Source organism: Elgaria multicarinata, chromosome 13, assembly GCF_023053635.1.
Source record: "Elgaria multicarinata webbii isolate HBS135686 ecotype San Diego chromosome 13, rElgMul1.1.pri, whole genome shotgun sequence".
Classification (NCBI taxonomy): Eukaryota; Metazoa; Chordata; class Lepidosauria; order Squamata; family Anguidae; genus Elgaria; species Elgaria multicarinata.
The window spans coordinates 8598468-8611277 of record NC_086183.1 but is presented as its reverse complement, the minus strand read 5'-3'; the positions used below and the strand labels follow the sequence as shown (position 1 = coordinate 8611277).

Below are 12810 nucleotides of genomic sequence, written 5' to 3'. Positions count from 1 at the left end.
TATTTTTTTCTATTAAAACTTTACTTAATCTACTCTTTAATTCCTCCGGGAAATTCTTCAACATTATTACCGGTGACAAAGGAGAGCCGCTTGGAAGCAGCTCCCCTTTATATTTACTCCAAATTTCCCAGTGAAACCTCAAGAGCGGGTTATTTATACTTTCCACCCATTTTTTTTCCCTTCCATAAAAAATACATTTTCCAATTTAGTCTCTATATTACTCGTAATTTTTTCTTCCATCCAATCTAATTCCCCTAATCCTGTAATTGCCTCCACTATATATCTTAATCTATTAGCTACATAATATAATTTAATATTCGGGAGACCCAATCCTCCCTTTTTTTGGCTCAAATACCATTTACTTTTATTTACCCTCGCTTTCTTATCACCATTACAATAATTATTTATAATCCTTTGCCAACTTTTTAGCTCTAATTCTGAAATTTTTATTGGTAGCATCCTGAACACAAAATTAATCTTTGCTAAAATCTTCATTTTTATTAATGCTATTCTTCCAAACCAAGATAAATTTAACCTTTTATATTTTTCCAATTTTGCTAAAATCTCTTTTTTTAACACATTTAAATTCTCTTTCTCTAAACTCTCTAATTTCTGCGTAATTTTTATTCCCAAATATATAATCTGATTCTTAACTCTAATTTCTCTTCCCTTTTCTTCCCAATCCTTCTCTTCCTTTTTAGTATAATTAAACAACATCAATTCTGATTTAGACCAATTTATTTTTAACCCCGTAATATCCTCAAATTCTCTCAATTGTTGTTTAATTCTCCCCATCTTCTCTATTGGATTCTTTATCGTCAACAACGTGTCATCTGCAAACATATTCAATTTAATTTCCTTCATACTACCTATTCCTTCAATCTCCTCATCTTCTCGTATTGCATTCGCCAATAATTCCATTACCATTACAAATAGGACTGGTGAGAGCGGACAACCTTGCCTTGTCCCTCTGGCTAGTCGTATCTTATCTGTCACACCATCATTCACTACCACTACGGCTGTATTTTGAGAGTATAACTGTTCTATTATCGCTTTAAATTTATTTCCAAACCCCATTTTATTTATAACCATCTTTAAAGCTTGCCAGCTCACACAATCAAAAGCCTTAAAAATATCCAATGCCAGAATTCCCGCTTTAACCCTAGACTTATTTATCACCTGTATTGCATTTAATACTCTTCCCACTAAATTAGGCATCTGTCTACCTGCCACAAATCCGCATTGATCCTCCCCTATATATTCCTCTATAAATTTATTCAACCGCCTTGCTAAGATAGTTGAAAAAAGCTTAGCATCTTGGTTTATTAATGAAATAGGTCTATATGAATCAGGGACAGTCAAATCTTTATCTGGTTTTGGTATTAAAATTATTAATGAGTGTTCCCATGATTCTGGCGTTCTATCCCCTTCCAATATGGTTCAAAATTGAATATTAAAGAGAGGTTTTTCTTGGCGGTTGTTCCCAGGCTCTCAAATTCCCTGCCAAGGAAGATGAGGTTGGTGTTTCTACTGGAAAAAGCAGGTAGAAAGCAGCACCCCTCATATCCCATAACTGATATTAAAGCTGCTTTGAACACTCTAAAAATGCCAAGTTTTATTGCCATCAGTAATATTATTTTACTATTACTACTACTACTACTACTAATAATAATAATAATAGTAGTAGTAATAGTCAGTGTTTTTTTTAAGTTAAACATATTTTCATACACAAAAAATGAACACCATTGTCCTAGAAATGTCATTTATACTAAAGCAGGGCAGGATGGGATAAAGCCAGGCTTTATTGACAGCCGCAGGGCTACCTTAGGGGGCACAGGGCAACCCTCAGGATGAACTTATTCCGAATGGCTCTTCTTTTCCTTCCATTCAGCCCTCCCACCCAAATCTACACTTTGCCGTCACCTCCCAGCACCTGTGACTGCCTGATTCTGCCTCATGGCAGCACCGGCCCTGGTACAAATGTAGAGAACTGCTCTGCAGGATACATGATAGACTTACCAAAAGACAAGAATATGATGTTCAGATTTAAGTGTCAATGCTTTGTGATTTGTTAAAAGTGTGATTTTTGCATTAAAAAACGTATTAAGAAAAAGAAAGGAAAAGCTGTATACAAATACTGTAAAAGAAAAGAAAAATGTGGGATGCAGTCATAGGGTTGTGTGGTTGTTCGATTAGACCTAGCAGAGAGCACAACGCAGGTGATCATTTTCCTACTCACTCTTGTACATCTAACTCCCATCGTGTCCAACTTTTTTGCAGTGGCACCATTAAGATTGCCAAGGTAGACAGCTTCTTTCTGAAGAAAGCCTTTGCGCTCCACGTTCACCAGGATGGAGAGCTGCAAGACGAACGCCATGGCCAACGTCTCCGGATGCAATTCCAGCGCGATGCCCATGGAATGTTACATGGTCCTCAGTGGGGCAGCTCGGGCCGTCATTGCCGTGCTGTGTTGTGCCGTCGGGGGCCTCTGCATTTCGGAGAACTCCTTGGTGCTGTACCTCATATTTTCTTCCCGAAAAATCCGGAACAAGCCTTGCTACCTCTTTATAAGCAGCCTGGCCCTGGCGGATATCCTAGCCAGTGTGATCTTTGCCTGGAGCTTTGTTCATTTCCATGTTTTCAATCGGGTTGATTCCTCAAAGGAAGTCTTCTTGCTCAAGCTCGGAGGGGTCAACGCATCCTTCACGGCATCTCTCGGCAGCCTGCTGCTGATGGCCTTCGACCGGTACATCTGTATCTTCAAGCCATTCCGGTACAAGGTCATCGTGACGAGTCGAAGGGCGCTGGGGGCTTTGGTGGTGCTGTGGGTCTCCATCACGTCCCTTGCCTTCTTGCCTCTCCTGGGCTGGAACTGCTGCAGCCTCCACTCCGCCTGCTCAGAACTGTTTCCTTTCATCGATAACACCTACCTCCTGAGCTGGCTTGCCTTGGTGGTGCTTCTTCTGGCATCGATCATGTACACCTACATGCATGTCCTCTGGAAGGCCCGCAAGCACGCATTGTACATGGAAAAGCACCATGCCCAAACCGGCCAGCAGAACACGAAGATGAGAATAGACATCACCCTGGCCAAGACCTTAGTGATCGTCCTGGTGGTTCTGGTGCTGTGCTGGTCACCGGCTTTGGCTCTCATGGCCTACAGCATCTTTGCAAAACTGGACAACTCCACTAGGAAGGTGTTTGCTTTCTGTAGTACCCTGTGTCTGGTGAACTCTATGGTCAACCCCGCTATCTACGCCCTACGAAGCAGGGAGTTGTACTCCTCTCTGAGGAGGGTCTGCTCCTGCCGCAAGAAGATGCCGGGCATGTCAGAGAGCAACCCAGAAGCAGAGAGCACGCAGAGGTCCATCCCGGTCGAAAACACTTGCAACGAATTTGTCGGCAGCTCAGGGCTCAGAGCTCTCGATGCATAGAAATCGATGTTTCCTCTTCCTGTCTGAAGCGACTCTAAAGCCGGGGGTTGGGGGCATTAGGGAGAGAACATCCGAGACGTTGGTGGCCGCACTGGGTCTTCTGGAAGTCGGTGGGGCCTCACCCCTCACCACACTGCCAGGCATGACAGATGCCACCAAAATCACAGCAGTTCTACTGGGAAAGAGTGTGTGTGCTCCTCAAATACCTTGTCTCCATACAGAATAGCTGAGGCTTTGGGGGCGGGTAACTACACTGGCCACAGTAGCAGGACCAGGTGATGCCTCCAAAGCTTATGTTCTGCAGGCTCAGCTTGTCCACCATAGTGATTTCCCAGTTTGCAGGAGCAACTCTGGATAAACCACTACACTGCCAGCAAAGACTGTCTGAGCAACCTAGCACAAGGAGCATTCAAGTGCGCCACTTCTGGCTCAGGACTTGGAATGGACTGGTAGGTTGTGGGAAAATACCTGATCCATTAGGAGGATTCCTATAGGAAACAGCCCTGGGTAGCCCTTGCCATGAAGGGTTTTCCCTCCTCAGTATTTGCAGCAAAAAGACAGCTTGTGCACAGTATATTTATTTAATAAAAGGCTAGGAGAGAGCATCTCTGCACCCTTCCACAACAAGCCCTATTTATTGTGGACTGTGTATGTCGTGATTATGTAGGAGAGCAGAAAAAGAGCAGCATGTGATACCTTGAGAGCCGGTTTTGGCTCTCAAGGGCAGGGCGCTAATAAATAAATGCTGAGTGCAAAATCTAGCTTCCTGCGAATCTCAGCTTTCATTTTTGTTTTTTGTTTAAAATAACCCAGGTTTCTAGTCCTTATGATGACTGGGGTGGGGGGGATGCATGGAAGTATGTAACATCTCAGAAACCTGAGAGGTGTCAAAAAAAAACCCAAAAAACCAATTTCCAGTGATTAGGGTTGGAAACTCATTACCCTAACCACCCTAGAGCAGTACAGACATGGAGCCAACTACCTATGGAGGTCCTGGGCTCTCCCAGACAAGAAGCATCCAAGATGCAGCTGAACAGCCATCTGTCAGGGATGCTTTAAGGTGGATTCCCGCATTGAGCAAGGGATTGGACCTGATGCCTTCCAGGCCCCTTCCAGCTGTACTATTTTATGATTCTATGATAGCATGCATAGCTCCTTGCTACTCATTACCCTTTAGAAGAGGGATGCAAAAACTGTAGTCCATGGGCTGCATACAGCCTACCAAGTCATTCCCGCAGCCCACCAGACCCCACCCCCCGCCCCCATGCATCTGCCCCCACCACTGAAAAAAACTCCCTGGGGTTTCCTTTCCTAGCACTAGGAAGGAAATCCCTTCCTTATCTATGATGCTAATGATTAGCAAGACCAGGAATAAATTATATTAAAAAATAGCCAAAACAGCAGAATATATTATGCAAAGGAAGAATTCCTGGAGATTTGCTTTCAGGTTTTCTTGGCCTGGGAGCAGAGTTATTAAGTACTATAGTACACAGTGATGTTTACTGATGCCTATACTTCTGAAGAAGAGATGTCAGCTCTGTCCAGATGACTGGGCTGAAGTTAGATTGGGGGCCTTTTAACTCAAACACAGCGTCTTTTTTTCTCTGTCCCTCTCCTTTTGCATGTTTTCAGAATGTTTCCAGAAGAATGAGAACTGATGGTTTATGGTACCTTCCTAAGCATCTGTTTCTTTATACACTTGAGTAGGAACACCCAGGACCTCCAGTCAGTTCCAGACCATGCTGCTGACAGCGCAGCAAATGCAATCTATTAAACTTTTATCCATCCCGCTGCCATCCCCTCCCAGTAGCCTTACATCACTTCTAGGAGGTGCCTGGAAGCCCAACTGTACATTATGCTAATTGCATTGCATGTAGCCGACACTGTTTTTTGGAGAAGTCATTATGCATAGCTAGAGATGTGAAGGCCCAGAAAAAACCCAGAAAAATTAGGGGGGAAAGTGTCCCCCCCCCGTTTTTTTCTGAAGCCTTTTTTGTTGTTTTCCCAAAAGATTGGAAAAATTGAAAAAAATGAAGAAAAACGGATTACGGGATGTTTTATTTTAGCATGATGAATAAAAAGTTTAATACAAGGTGTTCAGATATTTACTTCTCCAAATGATTTTTAAAAACTGTACAGAATCAGATTATTACAATTTTTCTGCATCAAGGACAAGCAAGTCCTAGGTTGTAAACTGAGACTACAACTCTTAAATGCAAGAGCAACATGCATTTCTGCCTCTAGGGGGCAGCACTACCATTGAAGCAGAGACTGAAACTGATACTGATAGGTCAGAAAATGAGTCTGATTAAATTTCATGCATATTCATTGAATCTTGGTCGCCCCCTTTTTTCTCAGTTCTTTTTATGGGAATGGGGGCTTTATGTCTTGACACTGGAGGACTAGCAGAGGCATAAATAATTTTCTTTGTTACTAATGTTGGTGGTTTCTTCTGTTGTTTTTTAAAATTGTTTTTTGCTTGCTCTTCATAAGAATGCTTATTCTTGCTTCTTGTCTGGGAGAGCCCAGAACCAAAGAGGTTCCTTACAGTTCAGGTGTTCCTAACAGTTCAGGAGCTTGTGGCTCCATTTATTACCCCCCAAAAGTAAAAAAGTAAATTAAATTTGTAATAATTGTTTGAATACGCTACGTTTAATATACCAAATGTAATAATTTTATGCCAAACCAACTTGGACATAATTACATTTTATGTTCCTAAAGTAATAAAGTGACTTTCAATCTGTAAAAAGTGCTAATATTGCATTATTTCAATTTTTCTGAAAATTTCCGTTTCCCCCCCCCCCCCAAAAAAAAAAAAAAACAGAAAAAACCCGGGTTTTTTCCATGGCCTCAAAATTTCCGGAAATTTGAAATCTCTACGCATAGCCACAACTCAGATTAGGACCACCATACTCGCTACTGTTTTCACCCTGAAATTGCCGGTCCCCCATGCCTGTGTGTGTAAAAACAGAGAGAAAATGTCACCCTTGGAGTCAATGCTTGAAATGAACAAATAAAACCAATCTGATACCTAGGTTTGGGGCTGAGCAAAGATAGACCTATGAGGGCTGTAGCAGTAAAGCCAGGAGGCAGCGTGTTTGGGCATCTGCTGAGGCTCCCACCTCTGCAGGGGGTCCCAGTCAACCCTCAGCGCCCCCTGTTCCCGCTCCTCCTTGCTGTCCTTGCTCGTTGCTTGATCAGTCTAACCATGAAGGAATGGGCAGCGGGGACAGAAGCAGGAGGGGGCCGCTGGGGGAACCTTGCTCAAGCCCCCCTCCAAATCCTGGAGCCAGGTGGGCTGTGGCAGGTCTGGGATGGCAGCTCAACATTTGGGGGCAGGTTGGGGGAGCGTAGACCCGTGGGAGCGGAAATAACACAACCTGCCTGGGACGTACAACATTTTTAAAAAACAAACGTGGTTGCATTGGAAACATCCCCCCACCCCACAGCTTTGCCTCTTGCTTTTCTGCTGAAATTCAGTAGTGTGAGAAAAGCACTCTGTACATGCTTAAATGTGCTCTTTTCCTAGCTGTTTTTTACACGTTCATGGTTGGTCCAAGGTGTCTTTGCTACTTTGTATGAATGATTTGTTTTTGCCACCCCCACTTTCTCTCTTACCACATGCCGCATACAGCAGAATGACAGCACATTAAGAGCGCAATCCTCTGCAATTCCAGACAGAAAAAAAAGTCCTACGGCTCCCAGCATTCCTCATCCAGCATGTTTTAATCTCCATTTATATTATTTAAATACCGCAGTGTTTTCTCTAAGGCCAGATGTAATGTTTACTCTACTGAATTACTTTGGGGCAGAGTTGCTGGTGTCCCATTTCAGGAAAGACGGTGCCCCTGTAGGAATATGGAAGTGGAGACGATGGAGCATATTTTTCTGTCTTGTAGCTTTTATAATCAGGCCCGTTGTTCTATAATCACCCCTTTGCTGTGTAAACTGCCCAGAAGTTCAGATAAATTCTATACTAAGTTCCTGCTGGAAGACAAGGTCCCAAAAGTGACTTTGGCTGTTGCTAAATTTCTTATAGAGGTAGCCAGGATTAGAGCTCTGTGTGTATTAATTTGTCTTACGTTTTATGTCTGAGTTTTGTCCTTGATGGATCTATGGATCGTAATAAAGTGATGATTTATATTATGGTTAGCTGGGGAATGCTAAACGTGCATAGGATAGCATTATCAAGAGTAGCTGGGACACAGGCTTCTCATTTTCATTACTCTTTACTTGCACTCTTTTACGACTGTATTTATGTCATCAGAAGGTTCTGGAGCATGCCCCAGTAATACAGGATTTGCCACCAAGGCCCCCAACCCTCTGACTGGATTCACATGGGCCAGATCTACACCAAGCAGGATATAACACTATGAAAGCAGTTTGAAAATGATATATGGAATGTGTCACGGGCCCCAACAGTTATTAGTGCACTTCAATACTGCTATAAAGCAGTAGTGTGGCTCCTGCCATGATCAGTGGGGAAAACGACGCAGTACAAGTGGTTTTCCCCAGCCCCGCACATCCTGCTTGCATGACCGGTATTTACCTAATTATCTGTACCACATGATTGCCGTGTGGTCCAAACCCGGTGCACAAATAGCATGTACTTCCCTTACATTGTTTAAATTTAGGAGGGGGGGGGGGGGGACAGAGGTACTGAACACTGTTAACACACTAATGAAATTTAGAAACTCCCCAAAACTGTGCACAGGTATGCTTCCAACCACTCATCTTCAACTCTGAAATAGCTAAATCTTCCTACTATTGTATTTGCAAACAGCATTTATTCCTTGTTACTAATGAACTTATGAAATAGAAAATGTTCCATGGAAAAATAAAGCGGTGGAAAAATAAGCTCAGTGAGGTTAAACTTGATTGATCTGGGCTTCCCTAGTGTAAAAATACCTGGTTAATGTTGAAAAACCCAAGTTGATTTGGCACAGAGCTAAAAGATTGGTTTTACAGGCCCAAGGCCCATCTGCTATTTTGGGCTGCAGAGCTTGCACTATTGAATATTTGGTAAAAAAAACCAAAGAAATTACTAGACAAAAACTGCTTTCCTGCCAATAAGTGTTTGTACTGTGTGTTGGGTACTCGAGACAGATTAGGGATTCTGCTGGTGTACCATCCACCCCGCTGCCCCACAGTCTCCCTGCCTGAGCTGACGGAGGTTGTCTCGGACCTGGTGTTGAGGACCCCCAGGATGGTGGTTCTGGGGATCTCAACTTCCATGCCGAGGCTGCTGTATCCGCAGCGGCTCAGGACTTCATGGCTGCCATGACAACCATGGGGCTGTCTCAACATGTCATCGGCCCAACACATGCAAAGGGACACACGCTTGATCTGGTTTTCTCAACTGGGCAGGAGGATGGTGATCTGGAAGTGGGGGAACTAGCATCTACCCCCTTGTCATGGTCGGATCACTTCCTACTGAGGTTTAGACTCTCGGCGGCCTTTCCCCTCTGCAAGGGTGGGGGGCCTATTAAAATGGTCCGCCCCCGGAGGCTAATGGACTCCGATGGATTCCAGAGGGCTCTGGGGGATTTTCCTGCTGATATGGCCGGTGCTCCTGTCGAAGCCCAGGTCGCTCTGTGGAATGCAGAGATGACTCGGGCGGTTGACACAATCGCGCCCAAGCGTCCTCTCCCTCTGAGCAGAGCCCGGTCAGCTCCTTGGTATACACCTGAGCTGAGGGCAATGAAGCAAGAGGGGAGACGGCTAGAACGCAGGTGGAGGAAAACTCGTGCTGGGTCTGATCGAACACGGGTTAGAGCTCACTATCGAGCCTACTCTGTGGCGGTGAGGGTGGCAAAGAGGCAGTTCTTTTCCACCAGCATTGCGTCTTCTCAATGTCGTCCGGCAGAGCTTTTCCGGGTGGTTCGCAGCCTGTTACACTCTGGGCCAGGGTGAGAGATGGTGGAACCCTCGGTAGCACGCTGTGACGAGTTTGCACGGCACTTTGAAGATAAAGTCGCTCAGATTCATCATGAATTGGACACCACACTTAATGCAGCACCACTAGTAGAGGCGTTCAGAGCGCCGTCCGGCTCAGTTTTATTGGATGAGTTTCAGTTATTGAGGCCCGAGGATGTGGACAAGCTGCTTGGCCAAGTCCGGTCGACCACCTGTGTGCTTGCCCCTTGCCCCTCGTGGCTCATTACATCAAATAAGGAGGGGATCGCCGGCTGGGTCCGGGAGGTTGTAAATGCCTCCTTGAGAGAGGGAGTGGTGCCGGCCTCTTTAAAAGAGGCGGTGATTAGACCACTCCTGAAGAAGCCTAACCTGGACCCGGAGGATGTTAACAACTACAGGCCGGTGGCTAATATCCCCTTCCTGGGCAAGGTGCTTGAGCGGGTGGTTGCAGGACAACTCCAGGCACTCTTGAATGAAACGGATTATCTAGATCCATTTCAATCGGGTTTCAGGCCTGGTTTTGGAACGGAAACTGCCTTGGTCGCCCTGTGGGATGACCTCTGCCGGGAGAGAGACAGGGGGAGTGCGACCCTGTTGGTTCTCCTAGACCTCTCAGCGGCCTTCGATACCATCGACCATGGTATCCTTCTGGATAGGTTGTCTGAGCTGGGAGTTGGAGGTACTGCGTTGCAGTGGTTCCGCTCCTACTTGGATGGCCGATTCCAGAAGGTGGTGCTGGGGAATTATTGCTCTGTGCCGTGGCTCCTAACCCATGGGGTTCCACAGGGCTCTATCTTATCCCCTATGCTGTTTAACATATACATGAAGCCGCTGGGGGAGGTTATCCGGAGATGTGGACTGAGGTGTCATCAATATGCGGATGATACCCAGCTCTACATTTGCTTTTCATCAAACCCAGGTGAGGCAGTGGCTGTTCTGAACCAGTGCTTGAGCACGGTAATGGACTGGATGAGGGCTAACAAACTGAGACTCAATCCAGACAAGACGGAGGTACTGTTAGCGGGTGGTTCATCTGTCCGGCGAGGTGATGTTTGCCCTGTCCTGGACGGGGTTGCACTCCCCCTAAAGGATCGGGTCCGTAGTTTGGGGGTGCTCTTGGATCCAGAACTGTCACTTGAGGCACAGGTGAACTCAGTGGCAAAGAGCACCTTTTATCAGCTTAGGTTGATATACCAACTACGCCCTTATCTGGACAGAGATAGCCTAGCTACAGTTATCCATGCTCTGATAACCTCTCGCTTGGATTACTGCAATGCGTTATACGTGGGGCTGCCTTTGAAAACGGTCCGGAAGCTTCAGCTGGTACAAAATAGGGCAGCCCGTTTACTAACAGGGACTGGCCAACGAGATCACATTACGCCAGTCCTTTTCCAGCTTCATTGGCTGCTAGTCCAGGTCTGGGCCCAATTCAAAGTGCTGGTATTGACATTTAAAGCCCTAAACGGTTTGGGGCCAGGTTATCTGAAGGAACGCCTCCTCCCATATGTGCCTACCCGGACCTTAAGATCATCTACAGGGGCCCTTCTCCGTGAGCCCCTGCCAAAGGAAGTGAGGCAGGTGGCTACTAGGAGGAGAGCTTTCTCCGCTGTGGCACCCCGGTTGTGGAATGAGCTCCCCAGAGAGGTCCGCCTGGCACCTACACTGTACTGCTTTCGTCGCCAGCTGAAGACCTTTTTATTCACTCAGTATTTTAACACTTAATTTTAACTTAAATTTAAATTTTACTGTTTTAACTCTGTATTTTAATCTTATAATCAACTTTGCTGTGTGGTTTTATCCTGGTTGCGCTTTTTATACTGTATTTCGTAATTGTGTTTTTAACCTGTTGGATGTTTTTTGTGGTTTTAATTTTTGTGAACCGCCCAGAGAGCTTCGGCTATTGCGCGGTATAAAAATGTAATAAATAAAAATAAAATAAAAATAAATATAATTAGCACACAATAAGAAGAGCAGTGCTAGATCAGACTAAAGGTCCACCTAGACCAGCATTCTCCCACTTATCTTCCCCAGGGACAGATATTTAGTTCTTTCTCAGCCCTCCCCATGTTGAGTTACTTGCAAGGAATTTTTCACATAGGGAACCAGTAAAAAATATAATCATCCGCAACCTGTATCCTGCCGCTGTACAACCTCAGAACTCTTATCACCTCCATCGGACGCATGTATAGACTTAGGTCTTAAACAAGACACAGGCCCCGTCCCGTTCAGAAGACACCTTAAACCACGGCTTTAACCATGGTGATTAAGCCAGAACCACCGTGGTTAAAGCTGTGGTTTAAGGTGTCTTTTGAACAGGGCCACAGACAAGTAGAGATGTAAAATTTCAAGAAATTTTGAAACCATGGAAAAATACAGGGGGGTGGGGGTTTGGAAAAAAACAGAAATTTTCGGGAAAATTTTCCGAAAATATTAGCACTTTTTACAGATTGAAAGTCACTTTGTTACTTTAGGAACATAAAATGTAACTATGTCCAAGTTGGTTTGGCATAAAATTATTACATTTGGTACATTAAAAGTACAGTGTATTCAAACAATTATTACAAATTTAATTTACTTTTTATTTTTTTTAAAAAAAGTTGGGTAACAAATGGATCTACAAGCTCCTGAACTGTTAGGAACACTTGAACTGTAAGGAATCGTTTTGGTTCTGCCAGTTTATGAGGAACAGGCAAATTTTAAAAAAAATAACAGGAGAAACCACCAACATTAGTAACAAAGAAAAATATTTATGTCTGTGCTAGTCCTCCAGTGTCAAAACATAAAGCCCCCATTCCCATAAAAGAACTGAAAGGGGGACAAAGATTCAATGAATATGCATGAAATTTAATCAGACTTATTTTCTGACCTATAGCTATCAGTATCAGTTTCAGTCTCTGCTTCCATGGAAGTGCTGCCCCCTAGAGGCAGAAATGCATCTTGCATTTGAGAGTTGTAGTCTCAGTTTGCAACCCAGGACTTTCTTGTCCTTGGTGCACAGAAATTGTAATAATCTGATACTGTACATCGTTTTTAGAAATCATTTGGAGAAGTAAATATCTGAACACCTTGTCTTAAACATTTTATTCATCATGCTAAAATAAAACATCCCGTAATCCGTTGTTTCTTCATTTTTTCAATTTTTCAGAAAAAAACCCAAAAAGGCTTTGGGGGGAAACGGGGGGGAAAAAACGGGTTTTTCCCCAAATTGTTCTGGGGTTTTTTCGGGCCTTCACATCTCTATAGGCAAGTTAAAACTGCGTCCCCGTGATGCTTCCACACAACCGCTTCCTCCAAAAACAAGTCCCTCTGAGCTGACAAATGTGCAGAATTAGAACTCCACCAGGACTTTTTCCAAGATCAAAGAGCCAAAGAGTCACAGTTATAGGCAGGGGGTGTAGCTCAGTGGGAGAGCACCTGTTTCACATGCAGAAGGTCCCAGGTTCGAGCCCCGGCAACTCCA

At 44.5% G+C, this 12810-nt stretch overlaps 1 protein-coding gene and 1 non-coding gene across 2 annotated transcripts; both read left to right on the top strand.

Annotated features, from left to right (window-relative positions):
- The first annotated feature begins 2351 nt into the window (after positions 1 to 2351).
- CNR2 (cannabinoid receptor 2) lies at positions 2352 to 3468 on the top strand. The gene has a single exon (XM_063140569.1). The coding sequence runs from the start codon at positions 2352 to 2354 to the stop codon at positions 3432 to 3434; it is 1083 nt and encodes a 360-aa protein (XP_062996639.1). The 3' UTR covers positions 3435 to 3468.
- Positions 3469 to 12738: 9270 nt separating this feature from the next.
- Positions 12739 to 12810, top strand: TRNAV-CAC (transfer RNA valine (anticodon CAC)). The gene has a single exon. It is a non-coding gene; the product is annotated as a tRNA-Val (tRNA).